Raw genomic sequence first — 24,777 nt, forward strand, 5'->3', positions numbered from 1 at the left:
TGAAGCGATACAGTTATGGAATTGGTGCATAGTCCATCACATTCGCATTTGGGCAGTGTACCTTCCTGGTGTACAAAATACCATGGCTGATGTCAGCAGCAGGCACTTTCCCCAGGACTGTGAATGGAAATTGGACCCACGAATCCTAAATGACCTATTTTGAATGTGGGGATGTCTGGAAGTGGACCTTTTCACAACTGCCACAAACAAGAAGTATCTTCTTTTCTGTTCAAGAGGGTGTCTAGGCATCCATTTCCTGGGAGAGGCCTTCCTCCTATCTTGGACAAAGGGCCTATGTTGTTCATTTTCCCCAGTGCCTCTAATTCTAACGGTGATTAACAAGATCAGGTAGAACAAAGCCAGGGCTATCCTAATAGTCCCAATGTGGCCAAGACAAGCATGGTACTCTTACTTGTTTGATATCTCCTTGTAGTAGTAATAATAATAATAATTAATATCCCATTTCCTAGAACTGGAAGGGACCTTGAAAGGTCGAGTCCAGCCCCCTGCTTTCACTAGCAGGACCAAGTACTTATTTTGCCCCAGATCCTCAAGGATTGAACTCACAACCCTGGGTTTAGCAGGCCAGTGCTCAAACCACTGAGCTATCCCTCCCTCCCGCCCCCTGATAACTTGTCCAGTTATCAGTCTTCCGTGCACCCCTCATCTCTCCCAAAATGTGGGGAGAATGCTTCATCCCAACCTGGAAGTTCACTGTTTCAAGGAGCATGGCTCCTCAATGATTGGCAGAGAGAGTCTACCTCAGTAGAGGTGTAGCAGGTGTTGTTAAACAGCAGGAAAGAATCTACCCATTGTATCTTCAGAAATGGAAAAGATGAGCTATTGGTGTAACACCAATGACTCACACCTCAATCTTCCTCACTTTCACTTATCCTGGATTACCTTCTACAACTGAAGAAAATGGGTTTATCTCAGGTAGCTTGATCAAGGTTCATTTGGCTGCGATAACAGATTTCATTCCCTATTGGGAAGGGTCTCAGTGTTTTCTCACCCTACAACTATAAGATTAATTAAAGGACTGGGGAACCTCTCCCTCAAATAAAAGCCCGGACTCTGGTTTGGAATCTTAATCTAGTTCAGAAGTCTCACAAGAAATTTGTTATGACTCTATGGCAGGGGTGGCCAACCTGAGCCTGAGAAGGAGCCAGAATTTACCAATGTACATTGCTAAAGAGCCACAGTAATATGTCGTCAGTGCCCCAGCAGCTCCACCACCCGCTCCCAACGTTTCCCACCCATCAGCAGTCCTGCCAATCAGCGCCTCCCTGCACCTCCTGATCAGCTGTTTCGTGGCATGCAGGAGGCTCTGGGGGAGAGGGTGGGAGCGAGGGCACGGCAGGCTCGGGGGAGGGGGCGGGGAAGGGGTGGAGTGGGGGTAGGGTCTGTGGCAGAGCCAGGGGTTGAGCAGTGAGCACCTCTTGGCACATTGGAAAGCTGGCACCTGTAGCTCCAGCCTCGGAGTCAGTGCCTATACAAGGAGCCGCATATTAATTTCTGAAGAGCCGCATGTGGCTCCGGAGCCACAGGTTGGCCACCCCTGATCTATGGCAATCTGTTCCTTATTGAATCTATAAAGATGACCTTTTTAATAGCCATTACATCTGACTCAAAGAGTTAGAGAGTTCAGGGCCTTGATCGCAGATCTTTCTCTTATAGTTTTCTTGAAGGACAAGGTTTCCCTACGTCCACACCCTAAATTCCTGCCTCAGGTGTCAAAGTTTCATCTGAACCAGACTATCCATTTGAGTCTCTCTCCCCTTCTTCCCCCCCCCCCCCCCCCAAAAAAACCCAAACCAAACAAACCAACATCGCTCAAGACAGGAAGCTTCTTTTTGCACTTTAGACATCAGAAGAGCATTGGCCTTCTATCTAGATAGGACCAAACAATTTTGGAAATCTCCAGTTCTCAATGACTGGTCTGTGGACCGGCATCGGTCCCTGAGATATCGCTAACACAGTCTAGGAAAGCAGCAAACTGGTCCTGGGTAAAGTCAAGAAACATTGTCTTAGAATAGACTATTCACTTTCATTGCAGACAGATCTAAGGGATCCACTATTTTTACCCCAGTACTATCAAGGTGGATTTCAGGGTGTATTATTGCTTGCTATAATGCTGCCAATATTCTGTTTCCTGCTAGGGTTCTGGTGTACTTTACAAGGTCAAGGTCACAGCGTCTATGGCCCTCTTTAAGGACATTCCGGTACTAGCAATCTTGCAGAGCCACTACAGTACATACATTCGCCAAACACCGTGCCTTGATGCATGCCTCTAGATCTGATGTGGCAGTTGGCAGTGGAGTTCTGTCTTCTGTACTGGACTCTATTTTGATGTTCCCTCTTCCATCTGGGGGTACCGGAAGTGGAGCCCCCACTGGGATGCACATTTTGAAGAACCGCAGCTACTTCACAGGGTCAGTAATCTTTCCTTCCGCCATGTGCAATAAGGAGGCCTAATCTGCCACTTTATTGGGTTGGACAGCAGTTCTTAAAACAGTGTAGCAGAGTGGTCGTGTAGCTCATATCATCTACCTGCAAGCTCCTGGTACCATCCTGATACTTGAATGGTCATATCTAGAGCATGGGTATTTATAAGAGCTAGTGGATTTCCTTTTCGAAGTTGAAGTCTTTGCACAGCCAGGCAGGGGTGTCAGAGAGATGACAGATTTATTGAATCTGTCAACTCAGAATATCTTGGAATTTTGTTTAGATGGTGTAGTGAGGCGGCCTGGATCCCGGTCGCCCCTGCAAGGGACGAGCCAGAACAGCCGCCAGAGTGGGCGGAGTCACCGCCGCCGCCTGTCCCCGCCCCCCGGAAGTCAAGGGGCGGGACAGGAAGTATAAAGGTCCGGCCCCAGCGCTCAGTTGCCGTCTGACCGCGGGAGAGGACAGACGCTGGTGCCCGAGCTTCTGCCGGGCCGAGCCTGCCCCGAGCCCGGTATCCTGAGCAGGACTGGCCGAGCCTGCCCCGAGCCCGGTATCCTGAGGAGGACTGGCCGAGCCTGCCCCGAGCCCGGTATCCTGAGGAGCGGACTGAACTTCCCCTCACCGAGGGTCCGGACGGGCCACCCAACCTACCCAACGCTAGCTGCCCTGAGGAGCCCATGGTCTGGGACACGGCGGACGAGGCTAAGGACGTGCAGGTACCCATGGAGGAGGAGTTGGGAAGTGGCCCGGGGATAGCAGACCCCAAACCCATGTCAGTGTGTTGCGCTGAGGATCCCCAATGACCCAGCAGTAGACGGATTGCTGCTGACAGGGCCCCGGGCTGGAACACAGTGGAGTGGGTGGGCCTGTGTTCCCCCTACCCTCAAGCCAAGTCTCTCCTCCTCCCCTACCCTCAAGCCAATGCTCAGCGCCAGCCTGAGCCCTGAAGTACTGTTTGTTTGCTCAGCCTCTGCCTGAGGGCCTGAGCGCCTGAACTACTGTGTGTTGGCTCAGCCCTGCCTGAGGGCCTGAGCCCCTGAACCACTGCTTGTTTGCTGCCCCGCCCCGACCTAGGGCTTGGACTTGCCAGACTGAACGGTTTCCCGGCCTCGTGATGTGAGGCGGCCTGGCTCCCGGTCGCCCCTGCGAGGGACGAGCCCCACCCCGGACGTCTACAGATGGTTTTCACAAATGTCAATTTCTTAGCTCTGCCCTGTCAAGCAATGGAATCTGTCTGATGCCACAGGTTTCTTTTGAACCTTGAGTTCCTTCTGAATTCTGGTGGGGACAATATTGTTTCTATTTGCTTTCTTGTCAGCAGGACATGTTAGCAAGCTGGAAGCTTTCTCCTTTAACCAGTCTTATCTGCTATAAAAGTGATTCAGACAAACTCCTCCTAATTTTGTTTCAAAGAGGAATTCAACATTTCATGGAGTTAGTCAACTTCTTTATTCTCATGCTGCTCAAACCAACATTGTTTAGAAAACAGTTGCATTAATTAGATTGGTATGGCCCAAGATGGAGTTTAGGAGTCACCTGGGCAAGTCACATGTCCATGCATGACTCAGTTTTTACAGGTAGCATCCATTGTTCACATGCTACCTTGAATGTCCTCAAGTAGACTTCTTATGTGGATTGGAGCATTCCAAGGTCCGTTGTCCTCTAAGTGCCTTTTGATTCGGTACTTAACTTCAACATTCCTTTTTGAAGAAACTGACCAAATGCTCTACTAAGATTATTTAGAAATCAAGGCAGTACCCAGCCAATATTCATAACTTTGAATACAAAAATGATACATGCATACAAATAGGATTAATAGATTCAGTAGATCATAACCTTTGAGGTGTTACATGGCATATGTAGCATAAAACACATTGTAAGCATATTTCCATAAAGCCTTATGGGAGGTACCGTCACACTGTATTTTTTCCTCTCTAAGTGGGGGCCTACTACTGTCCATCAGATTCTTCCCAGTGATTAACTTTGTGATATTTAAAATATGCCTGTGCCCTACAATAGTGAGATATTTAAGCTGTTTATTTCTTTGAGATATGGTTTGAAAGAGAATTTCTCATCAGGGCTAATCTGAATTAGTCAATGCTTCATTTGGTTCATTTCATAAATTTAATCCAGTCTCCAGTTTTTCTCCACAGCAGTGACAACGTGCCTTGGGGTTTCAACTTGGGTGCAGTATCCTAATGAGCCAGTGGGGATTTAGTGAGAATCAACACAAAAAAAAATCAAGAGGGAATATTATCTCCATGTGGTGTGGGAATAAGATGCATCTATCTGTTTATGCCTGGAATGACAGAGCTGCATTCACCTACTTAAGAATGGTCTATGCTCAGTTTTTGCACTGGTTTAACTAAATCAGTAGAAAAATTGATTTAACCAAATATGGTTTTCTACTGATTTTGCACAAGTTTAACTAAAACTGTGTAGGCAAGACTTTTAGAGGGAAAAATTAAAGATATGAACTAATATTACCGTTCATGCTTCCTTGTACTGTTGGAGTAACTTTCATATTCATAAAAAGAACTGGAGTACTTGTGGCACCTTAGAGACTAACAAATTTATTTGAGCATAAGCTTTCGTGGGCTACATCCCACTTCGGATGCATATAATGGAACATATTAATATGTATCAAATTCTATCCCTCCCATCTTTCTAGAAACTTAAAATAATCCTTCTAGTTTGTCACTTTCCAGCCATAAGCATACCTGTAAAGATTTGAACTAAAATGTAAACCACCTTATCATGGGGTTCAGGGTGCACTTCAGATAAATGAGGAGTTGAAGCACCGTCTACCTTGTAACCCTGGGTGCCTCACATGCTTTGCTATTGTAACTCCCTGTCTGGGATGTTCAGTCAGCAACAAGCATACACTGAGTGTCTGTATAACTAGGGTTACCATACGTCCGGATTTTCCCGGACATGTCCGGCTTTTGGGGGCTCAAATCCCCGTCCGGGGGGAAATCCCCAAAAGCCGGGCATGTCCGGGAAAATCGAGAGGTCAGCTGGGCCGGCGGGGGGCCGGGCCCGCGGGGGGCCGGGCCGGCCGGGCGCCGCGGGGAGCCGGGCCGGCCGGGGGCCGGCAGTGCTGGGCGGGCGGGGGGTGGTCGGCCGGGGGCCGGGGCCGGCACCCCAGGGCCCGAGCTGACCCAGGCTGGAAACGCCGGGGGGCCAGCCTGGGCCGCGCCTCCTCCCCCCACACCCTCCTTACCTGCTTCAGGCTTCCCGCGAATCAAATATTCGCGGGAAGCAGGGGAGGGGGCGGAGACTTTGGGGAGGGGGCGGGGTTGGGCGGGGAGGGGGCGGGGTTGGGCTGGGGCGGGGCCGTGGGCCGTGGAGTGTCCTCCATTTGGAGGCACAAAATATGGTAACCCTAGTATAACTGCAGCCCTGGTCCAGCAACTCTGACCCCAGCAGCTTGCCTTCAACACACCAGTCATGCTCCCTGATCTCTACCAGCTTTGATCACGTCTTGCAGAGTGACCCCAACACTCTCCCAGTCCTGAATTTTCTCAGAACCATATGCTATGTAATGTTCAGCCCTTTCCTGGACAGTTAGAGAGAATAAGATTCGTTTGTTCCTCTAAAGATGCGAAAGCGCATCACAGCTTATTAACTTACCTGATGCAAATACACCCTTCCATTTAAACACAGCACTGGGTTGGTTTATAGTAAAAAAACAAACAAATTAATAATATGACATAGATTAAATGATACCAAGTAAAAGGAATAAAGTTGGAAAGGGTGTCAAGCAAAAAAATAAAAAAATTGAAAATATACATATAAGTCTAAACAGAGATACTCAAACTGAGGCTCACGAGTCGCAAAGTGGCTCTTTAATGTGTCTCCTGCAGCTCTTTGCAGCACATGATATTAAAACACGGTGTGATTTTAATTATTAACCAACCAGGATGCTTTTACTATGTTATTAACCAATTGCAGCTGATAAAATAGTAATACTTTTGTCAGTCATTTTCCTGGGAGAATAATATATGTATATATTAAAAACTAAATATTTTCCCTGCAATGGTGTTTAAATATGAAGGTATAGTACTGAAGTAAATGAAATAATGAATTCACACTATTGTGGCTCTTTTGGGTAATGTTGATTGCTAATTTGGCTCCTGGACCACTGAGATCTCAGTATCACTGGTCTAAAACTTAATCTAGCGAGGTACTGAATTTGTTTAGGATAATTTCTCTCACCAATCATTCTTCTTCGCACCAATAACTCACTTTCCCTCAGTCAGGACCTTCCACAGAAGTACAAGATGCTGGCTTCCTTTGTTTTTCTAGGCAAAAGATCTTTTCCCAAGGAGGTTTTCACTTATACTTAATTGCCAGAGACTTCAATGCCTCTCCCCTCCTTTTCCTCCCCTCCCCACGCTTTGGTTGAACAACCCATATTCCTCAGCTTAGAAGAGCTGTGTTCCCTTGTGTGTCTTCTAATGATGAATGCCAAAGATGGCTTCTGTCTTTGCTCATATCTTTCAAAGTTCAATGATTTTGGCCCTGTCTACACTGGCAAGTTTCCGTGCAGTAAAGCAACTTTCTGTGCTGTAACTCCCGAGGTGTACACACTGCCAAGCCACTTAGTGCGCAGAAACTGCGCATTTTTCCAGGTGGCCATGCCTGCTCCACGCACCAGCTTGGCACTGCTGGACCTCACCAGCATTTGGAGAGAGGAGTGCAGTCCCAGCTTCACTCCAGCCATAGGAATTATGATACCTATGGATGGATTTCATGACACATGACAGGAAGGCGCCATGACTGGGACACATCGCAGTGCAGGGTCAAATCGAAGGAGCAGTGGAACGCCTACCACAAAGCGCAGGAGGCAAACCGCTACTCCGGTGCTGCACCCACAAGCTGCCAGTTCTACAAAGAGCTGGATGTGATACTCAGCAGTGACCCCACCTCCACTGCGAAGACCATTGTGGATACTTCGGTGGCTCGTGTGCCAGTTGAGAGTGGACTGATCCAGGAGGAGGAAATCTTGGACGAGGCCATTGCCCCTGGCTGGCCCCTTGCTCTGGGGACCGACCTCCCCACGCCATGCTCCTTTGCCCCTATGAGGGCCCACAAATATGTTTGGCACCAGGCCCACAAAAGGTTCATCTGGCCCTGACTTTCATGTGTAAAAGTCTGAGTAATTTAAAGCAACATTCTACTGTATAGAACATCAAAATAAGTTATGTAATTTAAATGAAAATCCAGGATTATAACTGGAATGCAGGGTATTGGTTACCTAGTATTTGTAATTTAACTTTCATGTATTTAGGAAATGCTGAACAGTTGTGATTTTTTTTTCTGTATGGTAGTTTAAATAAATTACCAAAATAAGTGAAACTGGTGTGATTATATTGCATTATTTTGACAAATAAAATATGCAGAAATTTATGGTTTTTTTGGTGCAGAAATTTGGTTTTTTTTACTGCAGAATTCCCCCAGGAGTACACTGTCACCTTTTAAATAAATACCATGACACTAGTATGTGCGGTGTAATGAGTATGTCAGCCCTGAGAAGAGTTGCAGAACTGCTGCCTAGCCATTCGGCCCCTAGTCTGTAGCAGTGCATGGGATTCTTCTGTCCTAAGTGCAGGACTCTACACTTGTCTTTGAAGCTCATCAGATTTCTTTTGGCTCAATCCTCTAATTTGTAGCCAATCCTGTATTAAACTAACTAAAGTTTAATGTAGTTTAGGGCTAAGCAGATGGGGATCTCTTGCTTATGCTTAGAAATATTGCCCTCTCCAAATTCCAGGCAGCATAGTAATACAGATCCTTCTGGTCAGGAATTTGTATTCCCTTCCCCCAGTGTTCAAGCTATGGTGGGATGAGGGCTCGTGTATGTACCCTCTTCAGTGTGGGGGAACCAATCAGCAAAGTATTTTGTCCACTGATATTCCAGTGGTTTGGCTGGTGTCTGAAGGCCACCTTTTGTTGGGGAGGAAATGACATCTTTTGTGGTAAACTAGTATTTCACACCTGGTAATGCTTTTCTCCTTATGGGGGCAGTGGAGGGGGGTGGTTATAGTCTTAACAAACGTTTTTATAGTTAGAGAGCAAACACTTAAATATTACCTTGTAACATTGGATACAGATATTAATAAGATTAATACAAGCAGCATCCTACACGCATTTCATAAAATCTAAACACATTCTCATAACTCTAATATCTATTTAACAATACTAACACACAGGTGACCAAGACTGGTTTCTAGCTATGCATTTGTCAATATTCATTGAGGACCAGGGCTCTTGGCCTGAGCTGGCACCTGGTCTGCCAGTGCTGCATATATCATTGTAAATGTGAGCAGAATTGAGCCCTTAATGCACAGGAATAGATAGTATGTGGTCCATGAGATGAGGGGTCCATTCATTACTGCCTGTAGTGATTCTTGTTAGTTTGTATAGAAAATCCCTTTTCTTTCCCCTTCCTTGACCTGGTCTATTTGTCTGTCCTTAGGATGTGAGCTCCTCTTATGAACTAATATTTTGTCAGAAATTTGCAGTACTTCTCAACACTGACAAAAATAATGGTACATCTCCACTATGGATCTAAAAATAGAATGTATGAATTTTGGTGTGTGTGTGTGTATATGTGTATATTTTTTATATATATATATATATATATATATATATATATATATATATATATATATATATATATATATATATATATATATATATAAATAAAAACAAAAACAAAAACAGAGCTGCTAGTACGAAGAGTCAAGAATACCTCAAATAAGAGAGACTGTAGTTGTGCTTCAGTTACTAGTGGCTTTTGCTTTCCTCACCTAATTTTTTTTCTAAATATTCTGATTTCTAGGTCTTGATGCAGAGCTATATTATGTGAGGAATGATCTTATTAATCACTACGCATTGTCCTTCAATCTGTTAATACCCAGTGAGACCAACAGTGTTCATTTCAGTTGGCATGCTAAATCCAAGGTAAGTATAAACAGAATTTGCATTACATACTTTAATATATGAATGTCTTGCCTAGATTTTAACAAAAGGTCAGTGTCAATAGTTGGACCACGTTTTTGCTCTTTCCTTTACACAAATTAGAATAGGCTAGTGCATAAAAGGATATACTGTTTTGAGGGTTTTTTTTTAATATATAGTCAGAGGGAACCAACTAATTGTGCTCAAGAAGAAATTAAAGACTGAGAAGAAAAGGGCACGGCTTGTTGGATGCATAACATTTCTAAAGTGTTCAGAAAATTTTTAAATAAGTGTTCTTTGGGGCATCATCTTTTTTATTTCAAAATACAGTTACAGGTTACCTGTCTATCAGGTGTGATACTGGCAGTGAATTAAACATGAAACAGGCAGCTGTGAATTAAGGCCTTTGAAAACTTGGAATCTTGTGTTCTGTGGATTCCTAGAAAAGACGTTGCTTGAGGGAAGAGCGGGATCTATTTGAGTGGTATTTAGAGATCATTTTTTATTTCATATATCCATTATAATTGGAGTGTGCAGCAACACCTGTGGTAAAGTTTGTCTATGCATTTCCATTTTAAAGGATTTTGATTTACTTATTACTTCAACTTTGTGGCTGAAGTTTTTGCAGCTGAAATTATGTGTCTAGTCTGCCTGAGGGTAAATGTTTTCGTAAAATTTGAACCACAGTCGTTTTGCTGGGTTTGAGTAAATCAATACAAACATTTGACATTATATAAATAAAATCTAAAGCAGCGGTTCTCAAACTTCTGCAACCCGAGGACCCCCATTTTGATTTGAAATTTGGGAACTCCCAATCCCCCTTGTTCAGATCCAGTTCCACCCCCTCCCCCCCGACCCATCTTCCTCCCTCCCTTCCTCCTCACTCCATTCCTCCTCTCTCTGTCGCTTGCTCTCCCCCACCGTGACTCACTTTCACCAGGCTGGGGCAAGGGGTTAGGGTGAAGGAGGCTCTGGGAGGGGGTGCAGGCTCTGGGAGGGAATTTGGTGCAGGAGGGGGTGCAGGCTCCAGCCAGCTGTCACTTACCTCAGGCGGTTCCTGAAAGCGACCGGCACATCTCTCTGGCAGGGGGGCCAGGGGTCTCGTGCACTGCTTCTGCCTGCAGGCACTGTCCCTGCAGCTCCCATTGGCCGCAGTTCCCTGCCAATGGGAGTTGCGAAGTCAGCTCTCAGGGTAGGGGCAGCACGCAGAGACCCCCTCCTCACCCCGTGCTCCCCCTCTCCCCCGGGGCTTCAGAGATGTGCCGGCCGCTTCTGGGAGCGACAGGGAGCCTGCCTTAGCCCTGCTTCACTTCCAGAGGGGGAGGAGTTGATCAGCGGGGACCACGGACCCCCTACCCTTGGGGACCCCCCAGGGGTCCTCAGACCCCAGTTTGAGAAATGCTGCTTATAACTCCAAGTTATAGGATTGCGTATGCACATGAATTTTTAGTAGGATTTTTTCTGAGCTCCTGGGACATCATGTTTAATTCCCTGCAAATGCATAGCCCAGCCTACCTCCAGTGAGACCTTTGACAAAAAGTGCTTCTTAAAAGTACTAATTGTGCAGTATGTGCACAAAGTGTAATTTTCAAAGGTTCATAGATCAGACAAATCAAAACCAATTTGTATTGGATCAGACACTACTCAGTGAAGACTTCTCCCTGTTACATTTTACTTTACATCCAGGCATTTTGCCTATAGAGCTAGCTGTCTAAAGCAAAGGTTGTTTGGTTTTTTTATTAAAACAAAGCAGGGAAATAATTTTTACTTGTCTTATAATCAGTTACAACTTTTGGAATTTTTGGCATGGGCCTTGATCCTACTCCTGTGTGCAAGCATTGCAGAATCGGGGTCTTAAAATGGAGAAGAACCTTAACTGTAGTTGAACAAGTTTTTACCTTTTATAGCCTTCTTATACTTAGGGCTGGTCCACACTAACCCCCAGTTCGAGCTAAGATACGCAACTTCAGCTACGTGAATAATGTAGCTGATGTCAAAGTATCTTAGTTCGAACTACAAGGTATTTACCGCGGGTCCACACGCGGCAGGCAGGCTCCCCCGCCGACTCCGCGTACTCCTCTTGCGGAGGAGGAGTTCCGGTGTCGACGGCGAGCACTTCTGGGATCGATTTATCGCGTCTAAACAAGACATGATAAATCGATCCCAGAAGATCGATTGCTTACCGCCGAACCCGGAGGTAAGTATAGACGTACCCATAGACTTACTAGGTGAGTGGTAATGTCCTTTTTCATTTCTTAATTCCCATAGAATGAGTGTTCACTTTTGAGCAAATAAACTTAATATATTGGAGTTAGCCTTAAGCATTTTTAAAGGATTATTTAAAAAACAACTCTGGCCTAAATTTTCAAAGATGTAACTAGTGATTTAGAGTGCTTTTGGATGTCCAATTTGAAATACCTTAACAGAGCCTGATATTCAGAGTACTGAGCATTATGCCATGTGAAAATCAGGTTAGGTGATGAACTTGAGGTACTTTAAACCCCAAAAATTTGATTAGTGATTTTAATTTTATATCTCGAATAAAAATTGCTTGAAAATGTGTTAATATTAATTGTTTTATCATTGAAGTTTCTTAACCTTTTCCCACATACTGTTACAGGTTGAATATAAACTGGGATTTCAGGTAGATAATGCAATGGCTATAGATATGCCTCAGACTAATATTTCTGTTCAAGGAGAAGTCCCTCGTGCTTTATCAGGTGAGTAAACAGGCTTTCAGCTTTGAAGGCACATGCAAAGTACTACCATGAATACTGTTTTTCTGGTACTCAGTAACATTTCCTAGTTTCCCCAAAAATGCATATAGTATAATTTTGTTTAATTTTAGTTGTATGTAACATATAAGATACAACAATTATGACCTATCTAGATAATTCTGTATATAGAAAATCTTAACACTTGTATCTCACTTGATATAGATGCACTGAGATATGTGATAAACAAATTCTGCTTTCTGAAACATGCTAAACAAAGGAAAATCAAACACGGTAACTCCTCACTTAACGTTGCAGTTATGTTCCTGAAAAATATGACTTAAAGTGAAATGATGTTAAGTGAATCCAATTTCCTCATAAGAATTAATGTAAATGGCGGGGGTTAGGTTCCAGGGCAGCTTCCCCTACTCTGCAAGCACCAGAGGCAGGGGGTTCAACCTTCAGCCCGCCCAGCCCACTCCACTCCTTCCCCCAAGCCCCCACCCTTGACCTGCCTCTTCTTCCCCTCCCCCACCTCCTCCCCTTTTACTTCACTCGCTGCATCCTGGCTTCTCCCCCCTCCCTCCCCTCCCTTCTAAACGCCGCAAGCCAGCTGATTGCTGCGTAGGGGAGGGAGGGGGGAGGCGCACTGAGTCCTCGCTCCTCCCCCCTTCCTCCTGCCGGGGCAATCAGCTGGCTTGCTGCGTTCGGGAGGGAGGGGGGAGCCTGCCCGCCGAGTCCTCCCTCCTCCCCCTCCCTCCTGCCTCCAAAACGCCGCAAGCCAGCTGATTGCCGCCTGCAGGAGGCAGGGGAGGGAGGGGGAGGTGCGCTGAGTCCTTGCTCCTCCTGCCTCCCTTCTGCCCAGGGCACTCAGTTGGCTTGCGGCGTTTTAGAGGCAGGAGGGAGGGGGAAGGAGCGAGGACTCAGCGGGCAGGCTCTCCCTCCCCTGCCTTCCGCGGCAAGCCAGCTGATTGCCCCGGGCAGGAGGGAGGGGGGAGGAGCAAGGACTTGGCGTGCTTCCCCCCTCCCTCCCCTGCCTCCCTTTTCCTGAGAAGGGAAGCATCACATTCCAAGAATTTATAGAAGGTTCTTATTCTAGTTTGGCCAACAGTTGTGCAGATTTTAATCCCACTTCTGTAGTGTATAGATAAGTAACTTAATGATTGTCTTTTTTAAACAAAAGTAGTAGAAATAAGTTTAACATACTAAGGACATTGATGCATTGTAAAAAATCAAATAAAAACGACTATTTGGTGTATATTCATTCCTCTCCAACATGTTTTAGAAATAAAACTGTATTGTGTGGGATTTTCACAAACGCATTCATCTGCTGCTGCAGCAGCAAAGTAACAGTTACTGGGTTTAATTCTGCACTGTCTTGTACCCTTTTAAGTTACTTGTACCTGTGTGCAATGGATGTAAAATGCTGTTTTGCTTTTTGTATATCTTTATCCTTTTTGTACAGGTAAGCACTAGAGTCAAGCCTAGTATTTCTGCAGTTGCGCTGATATCAGTGATGCTGGTACATAGCCTTGAAAACAAACCTAGTCATGTTAATTTAAGCTAGATTCCCACACAAATTTGCTCAGACCAGTTTGGGTGCTGTCAAAAAGGTCATCTTGATGGTTTTAAAAAATAAGAGGAAATAAAGCACTTCTCTGTGTGTTCCAAAGATAGTGAGGACCACACTAAGCCTCTGCATATGATTCATTAATATTTGGTAACTGCAACCATTGTTTACCCACAGAAACTGTTGGGTTTTTGAGATCTGCACACTTTAATTTCAGTTGTTAGATTAAATGTATTTGACAGCTGCTCCTTAAAATGCCATAAGTGTTCCCAGAAATTACCTGGTTTGAACACCAAAGTGAAATTCTAAGAAAATGCTTGAGTTTAAAACAAAAAGTGCAACAGAATCCTGCATCACTTGAAGATTGTATTAAAAAATTGTTGAAATGTATTGTAAACAAATGTCTGACTCTCGTTTTTTATTTGCAGTGTTTCGTGTTGAACTCTCCTGCACAGGCAGACTAGATTCTGAGGTTACAATATTAATGCAGCTCAACTTAACAATAAATTCCTCAAAAAATATCACAGTCTTAAATTTCAAACGAAGGAAAATGTGCTACAAAAGTAAGACATCAAGCTTCAGCAACTTTTATTGTTAAAGTAGAGGGAAAAAGGAGTGAGGGGAGAGATTATGGTGATGGGTGTGGAATAAGAATCTCTCAGATGGAATAAAATGTTTTCCAGGAACGTGAGAGTAGAGGGAGGGATGAGTAAGATCTCTTGCTTTACAGATAAATAAGAGAAATTTGGATGAAGTAAGATGATGGGGGAACAAATAAATTTTCTAAATTTAGGCAGAATTGGGAAGGCAGGGCAGTTGATGGGCTTTAATTGAATAACTGGCTTTGTATTATGGAGATAGTGACTGCAGCTTCATAGTTATGACTGAGTTTTGCATTTAAAGCAGGGATACCACCACTTATGTCTGGAAAAAAGACTCTCCCCAAAATTACAGCATTTTTAATGTAGAAAGACTTTTTTCTAAGAATTTAAAAGTATATCTTATAAAGTAAGTTAAAATGATCTTAAAATGGGTCACTTAAACTTGGCACCCTGAGTGTCTTTTTTGTTCTTTATGGTCTCAGTAAAAAAATGATGCCGACTTTTCAAACTCCCCATATAGTTAAAAAACTGAAACTTGGAGAACAAAGCTATATTTGAATATATTTTTTGTGAGGATTAATGCTTTTTTTGTTTTTTTGGCCACTTTTCATAACTGAACACTTCTTTTACTTGAGTCTGCAGCCATTTTGAAGGTGGTTTTGGAGTACTGTAAAAATGTTTTTCTTTAATCTCTTATTCTCAATAGACTGCTCGTAGCAAAGACGGCCACTACTTTGGTTTGCTTGCTCCTCGTAATTCTTCAGTCTCCTGGTAGCATTTGGTGGTGTTAGTGTGTGTGGGAGTGTCTGTCAGTCACCATCTACCCTGAGGGCAGACTGACTTCGCTTCCATTTGGTTATGAATTTCCAAATGGAACTTTTTAGAAAATGTGAGCAAAAAGCAGTTAAGCCACTTCTCGTACAATAAAATTAGTGCAAGGAGGTTGAAAGCTGATATTTTGCAGGAAAGTAGTTTTTACTGAAAAATGCTTTTCTGGTGAAAATTGGTTTTGATTACTTTAGGATAGTTTGAAAAATAGCCATTTGTGTATCAGTAGTCCTTAGATTTTGAGAATTTGTGGACAAAGGTTATACGGTGTCATTTTTCCCACCCATTGTAGCTAAGTACTGGATTGGGAGACTCAGTTGAGACCAAACATGGCAAATTCAGTTGGGAAGGAGAATTTTTAAAAGTTGGGAGCATGGGAAAACATGGTTATAATGAAAATCTGAAATTAACCTTAACAATAGGTTTTAATTCAGTCTGCTGAGTTAGGAAAACACTTTTTTATAGAAATGGACCAGGTGATTCAGTGTAAAGGAATTACAATACAAAATGTGTACTAGAACTTCACATTTTTCTCTTGTTGCTTTAGAATTTGAACAAGAAGTAAAAACTCCAACATCTGACAAAAACAGCAGCAAAGCTATTTGTAAGTAATATTAAGGGCACTTATTCCTCTTGGCATAACTTAACAGGAACCTTGTGATGTATCTTCTTTATGAAGGGAATGATGTGAAAACAGTAATTTCCATCAAGTTCAGATTTTAGAGATAGGCTTTTTGCAGTTTTGTTAACTCCATTCTTCTGTTCAGTCAGCAATATATAATGGGGATGAGAAGGTGTTCTGGGGTAATGACAACTTTTCTGGAGTCATGTATCAGGCAAGTTTTGAGCTATCAAAACCAATCTGTTTCTGACCTTTATATTTAGAATCTGTTGTGTGTGCCATTTAACTTGCTGAAGTAAATGTGCAGTGTGAAGTGGCTTTGGCCCTTTTTATCTCCCTAACCATGTCTCGAGTTGGAAATGCCAACCACAGCATGCTAGCACCTGTTGTGGAACCCAAAACATAAGCTATTGTAAAAATTCTTTTGGAACTCAATGGGAATCTTTATTCCGTTTCCTGTGGTGCTAATTCTTTACTTAATTATCCTGTGCACTTTTTTTGCCTAATATGGGCGTTGTTTAAAAATCAAGGGGTGTGGGTAGAGCCCTCTTCCTAAAATAGAAGTAGGTCTTACCTCCTTTTGGTGCACACAAATGTCAGCTTCTTAGCACTGTAGAGGGCAGGCATGACAGGTAGCCCAGTGACTGCTAATTTGTGCTGGCCTCCAGGAATCCATGCAGTTGAGGTTGGTTGGTTGAAAAGACAGGCTTAATCACCTGTAAATACTGCTGCATTAAACAAGGGTAGGACAGGCACCAGGGATCCCACCCATGAGGCTTGTTAAAGGCAGAGCGTGAGGTACCCTTGAGCTACAGGCTAGGGAGCCTTTAAGCTGCAGGTCAGTTCAGGGTGGGGGGGAGGGGGAAAGGCACACAACTTCTGTGCACTAACGCCATACTGCCCTCCAATATGAAGTCTTGAGTGTGATTCTCCATGCTATATATGGCTGAATTGGATTTCTCATTGCTTCAAAGTTATGCCTCTTTATAACTCCCCTTCTCTAGTGCAGTTTCTACCAAAATCTGCAAGAATGAGTGGAGAGAGTCAGAAGCACCTGGCTGGTTTGACCGCAGCTCTCCCAATTCCCTCATGTGTACTTTGGTAGCGATAGCATTTTTTGTGGGGAAGGGATTGTTAGTTTCCAGTGAGCAGCCCCCCAAGACCGGCAGTTTAGAGGCCCCCTTGCCCCTTTACATTTAGCCTGGAGGACACCAGGGTGTCCTTGGTGAGTATATGATGGCACTGATTGGGTTGCTGTTTCCTGGGCTTGTCTACACTGTCAGGTTTTGTCGATGAAACTAATGTCAACATGAAAAAATCGACAAAAGCAAAGTCGCCACAGCGAGTCTACATTTGCTCCCTCTGTCAACAGATCATGCCCACATTCGGGGCACCATTGTTGACAGTGTGAGCAATGCACTGTGGGTATGTATCCCACAGTGCCTGGCGACACCATCTGTTGCTAGGTGTTGTGGGAAGGCGGAAACGGAGCACGGCGTATCCTGGGACATGCAAAATATCCCGTCATGCACCGCTTTCTGTCCCAGCCCTCCAGTGGTTTCTGGCTTCCTTTTGCGCCGTTTTTACAACTGCCAGTCCTTGTAGTGCGCACCAGCATCTGCAGTGAGAGAGGATGGATCCTGCACTTCTTTCCTATGCGCTGTTAACTGTTGTGAGGACATCTCACATGGCAGCAGAGTTATTCGCAAAGTTACTGACAGAGGATGAATCACAGGCACTCGGGTGTGATATGGACGGCAGCAACTTATCAGTGCTCTTGGCATTACTGTATGCAGGTGCTCTGTGAGACTGTCGCTTTTGGGCTAGGGAAACAAGCACTGATTGGTGGAATCGCATTGTCATGCAGGTGTGGGATGAAGACCAGTGGTTACAGAACTTTAGGATGCGTAAAGCAGCCTTCCTGAAGCTATGTGCTGAGGTGGCCCCCGACCTGCGGTGCAAGGTCACCAGAATGAGAGCTGCCCTTTCGGTAGAGAAGCGTGTTGCAATCGCTGTCTGGAAGCTGGTGAATCCAGACTGCTACCGGTCAATTGCAAATCAATTTGGAGTGGGGAAGTCCACTGTTGGGGCTGCATTACTCCAAGCGTGCAGGGCAATAAATCTCATCCTGCTGCGAAGGACCGTGACTCTGGGAAATGTGCATGAAATAGTAGATGGCTTTTCGGAGATGGTTGTCCCTAACTGTGGCGGGGCGATTGATGGCACACAAATTCCAGTTTTAGCGCCAGACCACCTTGCCTCAGAATACATCAATAGGAAGGGATACTTCTCCATAGTGTTACAGGCGCTTGTGGATCACCGGGGGCATTTCACGGACATCAGTGCAAGCTGGTCTGGAAAGGTGCATGACGCACGCATCTTCAGGAACAGTGGCCTGTACAGAAAGCTGCAGGCGGAGACTTTCTTAGTAATCCTGGAAGATCCAGCTTACCCCTTCTAGCCCTGGCTCATGAAACCTTACACAGGGCACCTGGACAGCAGCAAGGAGCGTTTTATCAACAGGCTGAGCAGGTGCTGCATGGTAGTCGAATGTGCCTTTGGCCATTTGAAAGCTTGCTGGAGGTGTTTAAATGGCAGGCTAGACCTTACCGAGGATAATATTCCTGTGGTCATAGCCGCGTGCTGCACTTTGCATAATCTGTGTGAATCTAAGGGTGAAATATTTGCTCAGGTGTGGAGCACTGATGCAGAGCGCTTGGCTGCACAGTTTGAACAGACAGATGCTAAGGCTTTCAGAGGAGTCTGGAGTCTAACATCAGAGAGGCTTTGAGGAACCACTTTGACAATGAGGGGCACTAACACATGTCTGCTTTGGAGTTGCTTCCCTGGTGCATCCATGAATGATTTTGGGACCCAAGATCCATGCAACAAAATGCTTTAGAAGCCTGTTCCCAAGAATGAATTGATTGCTATATGCTTTTGTAGAACACAGAATATAAATGCTGTACCATTAAATACCTTAGCCTTTATTTATTGTTAAAAAGGGTAACACCTCACAACTGTGTGTAGCTCCAGCTATCATTGTGCAACCTGTGAGAGGGGGTGGAGTGATGGGGAAACTCAGGAGTGCTGTGAAGTAAAAGGAATGTCTGGGCATAGAGGGGGGTGGGGTTGGCAAAGAATTGTGCATGTGCTGCAGTGGAGGTCAACCACGGATCTGCTCTGTCTGCAGCTGTATCAAAGACTTGATCAACTCTGTCTGATCCTCCATAACTTTTATCATCCACCCTGTCGCTTGCCCAGCAAATGCTGCATTCTGTTTTCTGTCCTGACTTTCGGCTTCCCAGCACTCTGTGTTCCCTGGTCTTTCCCTCATCGCGCTGCAGCACCTCCTTGAACATGTCGTCTTTGCTGCGTCTCAGCTTCTTCCTTATCTGCCGAAGCTGGCTGGCAGGTGTGCATGGTGTGTTCCCCAAGGTCTCGGCTGCTGTGGACAATGCACAGAAGAGGGATTGTTACATTCCAGCAAACGATTGAAACATTTCAGTAACAAGGGCCTTTTGCAACTAGTAGCAATCATTTTCTCACTGACTCTAGGCAGGCACAGAGCTCCGTGAGCACCCCAATCATGGTGAGTGTCGGGAGTGGGGGGAAGGTGGTTGTGGGTACAGACAAAACGGACATGGCTTGCAGGGGAGATTTGCAGGGAACTCATTCTAAAATTATCACACACTTTTTCACAGGCGACCAACCTGCTGGCTGACTTCTCACTGCTGCGGGTAAGCAGGGAAACCAGGGCACAACTACTGCATGTTTGCAGCTTTCACCCCAGTCTATATGCAGCTCAGCCATGTGCTGCTTTAGTCCCAGTTCCAGTGATTGCTAAATAGCATGGTACAGTTTCCTACAATGGGGGAACTAATAAGGCTGCAATCCCTTGGAATCTGCAGTAGAGGATTATTAACAAGTACCTCTTGGAAATGTTCCAGAGCCTCTTTCTGTAGGATTCCCTGCAGGTCTTGATGTCCATCAACACACTGCTTAGCAATGCAGATTAGCTACACCAGGTAATGTCCAGTTCACATAAAACACTACCTGCCTCCCACTTTTCGATTCTCTACACAAGCCACAGCAACTTACCAAGCATCTCATCTGCTTCCTGCTCCCATAGAGCACTTCTGGAGTGGAGAAAAGTTACTGGCTGGCGGCTCCACCAGGCGACCCCCGCTGGGAGCTCCACATACTCTTCTAGTTCCACTTCTTCATCCAGAATTTCAGCCTCCAGGTTACCCCCTCTTTCTGCTGCCTCCAAAGTATCCACAGGGCTATCGGCGATGGAGATGGGGTCACGACCGAGGATAGCATTCAGCTCCTTATAGAAGTGGCAGGTCTTAGGTGCACCACTGGAGTGATGGTTTGCCTCCCCCCACGCCTTATGGTACTCCTGCCTCAGCTCCTTTATCTTCACTCTGCCTGCTGCGTGTCCCGATCATGGTCCTTTTTACACAAGCCTCGAGAAATTTGCCCATATGTGTCGAGATTCCTATGGGTCAATCGCAGCTGCAACTGAACATATACTGATCAGATCCAACAGCTCAGCGGTAGTCCAAGCGGGAGTGCGTTTGGTGCGATAGCCAGCCATGCTCAGCTGGGAAGCCAGCAAGCAGGAAATGAGATTTAAAATTCCCGGGGCTTGCAAGGGGGAGGGGCGGGTTGGCTGCAGGGCAGCAGAGTTCAAACTGCTGACCAGAGCGGCAGCATGGGAATTGTGGAACACTTTTTGGGGGCCAATAAAATGGGGGCGGGGGAGGGGGAGAGGCGTTGTGTCTACACTGGCTGTTTGTCGACAATAAAGGGAGGGGAAAAGACAAAAAGTCTCTCGCAGGGGTGGAAGTTCTTTGTCGCCAAAACTGGACGTTTTTTTCGACAAAAGTCCCATTACAGTATATACGCTATTGCTGTTTTGTCGCCAAAAGGCAGTTTTTGGCGACAAAACTTGTCAGTGTAGACAAGCCCTCCGTCTTGGCCTTGGCTTAAGGCAGTAGGATTCTGGGAGTTTTTTCTTGTTAGAATGTTGTGATCTTTTCCTGAGTCTGCTTACTCTGTCCTGTACTGACCTCTACTGGGAAAACAGTCTTTAAATCTTTGCTTAATGGAAAGCTAAACATTGAGAGACATCAGAGCTGCCTTTCTTTGGTCCAGTTATTTTAGACTGGTGTAAAACAAGTGCTAGTATTAGACTGAATTAAAAACCCCAACATACTCCTTATACAATCATATATGAACTTATTTGAAATTGATAAATGTAATTTCTCTCTTTTGGAGAAAAGTACATTTCAATGACATGTTTTACCCTTCCATTTCAGTTGATCCTGTAAATGCCGCTCCCACCACTTCTACCCGTGTGTTTTATATCAGTGTAGGGGTTTGCTGTGCTGTTATATTCCTGGTGGCAATAATATTAGCTGTCTTGCATCTTCATAGTATGAAAAGAATAGAGTTGGATGACAGGTAAAGTATACAATCTTCTTTTCATATACAATTGTTTGACATTTGTGAAGGTGTCTGTGTTGTGTGTAAAAAGAGACACATACACCGAGAATCACTTTTAATAACTGAGAAACTAATTGTCACTGTTTGCTTGTCATAATATGTTCCTTCCTTTCTTGTACTTAGACAATGTTGTCTTCTGACCTCTGATCTGCATAGCTGGGTTCCTTGAAGTAAGGTAGCTAAGGTGGCAGCAGCAGCAGTCCATAGCACTGGATAAGTAAAAAGGCAATCATCTGGAATGCTGGCAGTTTGGGTGCCCTCCGGTCAATCAGAATCCAGTGGCAGCTCCTCTCTGGCTTGTGTTTTTTTGCAAAAGCTGATCATGGCACTTCTCTTCAGACTTGTATAATTTGAAGCTGTCAGTTTTTTCTCCAAATGGTCAAAACAGAAATGCTGGGCCCAGCTACGTAAAGTGGCAGCGTTGTTCAACAGCAATGGTAGTGCACCCATTTGTTAGAGTGCTAGTCAGAATCTAGGAATCTCTGGGTCAAGAAACGTGGTATAGGAGGTTGGTAAAGAAAAGGACCATACACTGCCACCACTATCTTGAAACAGCCAGTAATTGAGGTAGGGGGGGTCTTTTAATACTTATGATTATATTCAGATCCTTTTCTCTGTCCTGCCTTCAGGCCTTATTGGAATACTTAAATTTCATTGTGGCCAGGAAGTTTCTTATCTCTTAAGAACCCATTATGACTCTTTTTCTTAACAGGTGGGAAAGGACAAGGAAGGGATTGTGCCTCAAAGTGAACTCTTTAAGATGGTTTTGCACCTACTATTTCACTTTCAGGCTGAAACTGTGTGGCGGTTAAACATAAAGCCCTGTCAGAGGCAGCAGTTGCAGACATGGTTCAAAATACCATATCCTCTTGTGCAATAAAGTTGACTAAGGGCAATGGGATAGGAGCTTTGGGGAGCCAAAAATTCAGAGCTACTCAGGCTGTCACAGCTGAAGAGAGTGTATCTGAGTACACTGAAAATAGTTGCTTTTTCCTAGTTTTGAGAGAACTTGGATGCTCAAAAATTGTCTTCATTGTAGTCAGTTATTTGGTGCGTCACTGGTATTATACTAGGGCCTTGGGACGCCAGCTGAGATCTCAGTCCCTTTGTGCTAGGCTCTGTAAAAAACACAGTAGTTTTTTAAAGTCTTGGTAGGGGATTAGCTAACCTAAATAAGGGGGGGTATAGAAAGCTGGTGAGCTGAGCAAACAGCAGTGGGAAAAGAGGCTCTCAAATCACTTGTGATCTAACCTGAGTATGATCTCTGTAATAGTTTACTACTGTAGCTATTAACTTTTGAAAGCCAGTTTTGGCAGTTTCATAAGAGAATCCCAAAGGCTTACAGTACAGACCCGTTTACGTGGATGTCGGGAGTCAAGCCGTCACGACCGCGTGTTAACAGACCGCGGGTTAAGAGGGCCGTGCTGAAATATAAGATATATAATATAAAATTATCTAGGATTACATATGTATTCACAGCGTCCCAAATACTGCAGGCCTATCTGTTAACGTTGCTTTGCAAGAATATAAATTCAAATGTGTAATCTAATAAAAACATTTATTTATTTATTACTACACTGGGGTGAAAGTAACTCAGGACACTTACCGGTACGGGGCAGGGCGTCTTTGGCCCCCAGAAGGGGTGGGGCTTTGGGCGGAAGGGGCTGGGCTAGGGAGTCAGCATCTTCCAGCCAGGCTGCCTGGTCCGCACCGCTCGGAGCCCCGGGCCCTTTTTTAAATAGCCAGCCCCGGGGCAGCTGCTTCCTTTGCCCCTGCACCTTGCCAGGGTCCTTTGCCACGGCAGTGCTTTAACGTTACTGCGCCCCACCCCCGTCGGCGGCCCAGCACTGCTGCGACAAAGGACAGTCCTTAAAGCGCTGCCGCGGCAGCACTTTAATGTCCCTGTCCTTTTTGCCTTCCGGTCGGCGGCCCTGCTGGTAGGGCAGCGCTTTAAGGACGGTCCTTTGCTGCAGCAGCGCTTTGAGGATCCTTAAAGCACTGCCGCAGTGTTGCTGCCCCCCCCTCCCGTCGGCGGTAAAGGCATACAACACGTTTCCGCTCCGCACTTCCTGTCGACTTCTATGTCAGTGAGTTAGCGAGCAAATCTGTAGCGCTACTTAGCAAGTTCCTGTACCGCCTGTTAAGGAGTCTCGCATGTTAAATAGGTAGCACTGGGAGGCATGGCGCTACCATGCGTTAAGCCGATTCACACGTAACTGGGTCTGTACTGTATATACTGGTATTCTTCATGCATGTGCGCTTTCCACTTTGTGTGTGCCAGTGCACTGAAGCCACAGAACTTTTTTGCATAGAGGTAACTTATGGGGGCAGCACCTGCACCCTCTGCCCATGATATAAAGGGGTGAAGCTGCCCCAATCCTCCTCAGTTCCTTCTCACTGCCTGTGATCGGTAGTCAAAGCATGTGTGTGTTAGTCACGCTTTCCCTTAACTTTCTCTAAGAAAATATTTTCCATTATGTACATAGTAGTTTATACTGATGGCTAGTGGTACTTGTTTTAGTAACCTGTTTTGTTTCTTACATTCTCTGGGCTTTAAACTCAGTAGCAAGGCATGTCTAGGTCTGTGGGATTTAAGTGCTGTTCCTGCTATTGAAAATCCATGCCAGTCAGCGACCCTTATTCTAGTTGTTTAAACTGTTTAGGAGTGGGTCGTGTATGACATAAATCCCCTATGTGTATGGGTTTTAAGACCAGGACTAAAGTTGAGAGGAGTTTGACTTCAACATATCTTAATGGAAGCAGCTTTGCCCCCTCCAGTAAGAACCCAGCTGCTCTGTACATAGCGGTTTGGTCTCAACTCCATCTTGGCGTGCACTGCTAGACTTGGCAGTTCCCCTTGTCACAGGGAAGGCGTTCTCCTTCCCTGGTACCACATAAACACCAGAAGGAGTTGGATGCTTTCAGTTCCTCTAGCTAGAAGACGTTCTTTTCCACTTTGAGAGCCAAGCCCCCTATGGAGACTCATAAGAAGTAGTCTGGTATCAAGGTTAGAGCTCAGCCTAATCCAGTTAGGTATTCCTTGATACCACATTCATCATCTAGCAATATATCTGTTGACTCTGGCATCACTTTTGGTGCCATCAAGACAGATTCCATTGCTGGTACCTTCTATATCGACTTCGTTTGCGGTACACCCCAAGCTCTCGGAACCGACAATACCTGAGGTTTACACAGTGGTCAGGGATCTTCTTTGCCCCAACCCTACGTTCCATGACCCTAGTGACACATGCTTAACCTCTCCGTTGGGGAGCTCATTTAGGGGACTTCCAGGCTCAGAGTCTCTGGTCAGATCAAGATCTCTCCATCGATATCCATATTTGGGAGCTTTGAGCTATCTGCCTGGCTTGTCAAGTGTTTCTTCCCCACATCAAAGGTTGTTTGGTGCAGGTGCTCAGACAACACAGCTGCGATATCCTATCTAAATAAGTAGGGAAGTGCTAGATCAAAGCCATCTTTGCCAAGAGGCAATGAACCTCTGGTCTTTCTGCCTCAGGA

General features: G+C 45.1%; 1 protein-coding gene across 9 annotated transcripts in view; it reads left to right on the forward strand.

Annotated features, from left to right (window-relative positions):
* Window positions 1-24,777, forward strand: part of RYK (receptor like tyrosine kinase) — a 146,784-nt gene that overhangs the window by 57,180 nt on the left and 64,827 nt on the right. For 5 of the 9 annotated variants that reach the window (XM_042853419.2, XM_042853417.2, XM_065557112.1 and 2 more), the window contains exons 2-7: window positions 9,293-9,414; window positions 12,032-12,131; window positions 12,351-12,419; window positions 14,124-14,258; window positions 15,673-15,729; window positions 21,075-21,219. In XM_042853419.2, coding sequence (XP_042709353.1) covers window positions 12,068-12,131; window positions 12,351-12,419; window positions 14,124-14,258; window positions 15,673-15,729; window positions 21,075-21,219 — 470 coding nt within the window. In that variant the 5' untranslated portion in view covers window positions 9,293-9,414; window positions 12,032-12,067. Of the gene's footprint in view, window positions 1-2,164; window positions 2,433-9,292; window positions 9,415-12,031; window positions 12,132-12,350; window positions 12,420-14,123; window positions 14,259-15,672; window positions 15,730-21,074; window positions 21,220-24,777 lie in introns of those variants that run through there. The other 4 variants (XM_008171774.4, XM_005303637.4, XM_065557113.1 and 1 more) reach the window with 3 other exon arrangements.

Source organism: Chrysemys picta, chromosome 9 (assembly GCF_011386835.1).
Source record: "Chrysemys picta bellii isolate R12L10 chromosome 9, ASM1138683v2, whole genome shotgun sequence".
Taxonomy (NCBI): domain Eukaryota; kingdom Metazoa; phylum Chordata; order Testudines; family Emydidae; genus Chrysemys; species Chrysemys picta.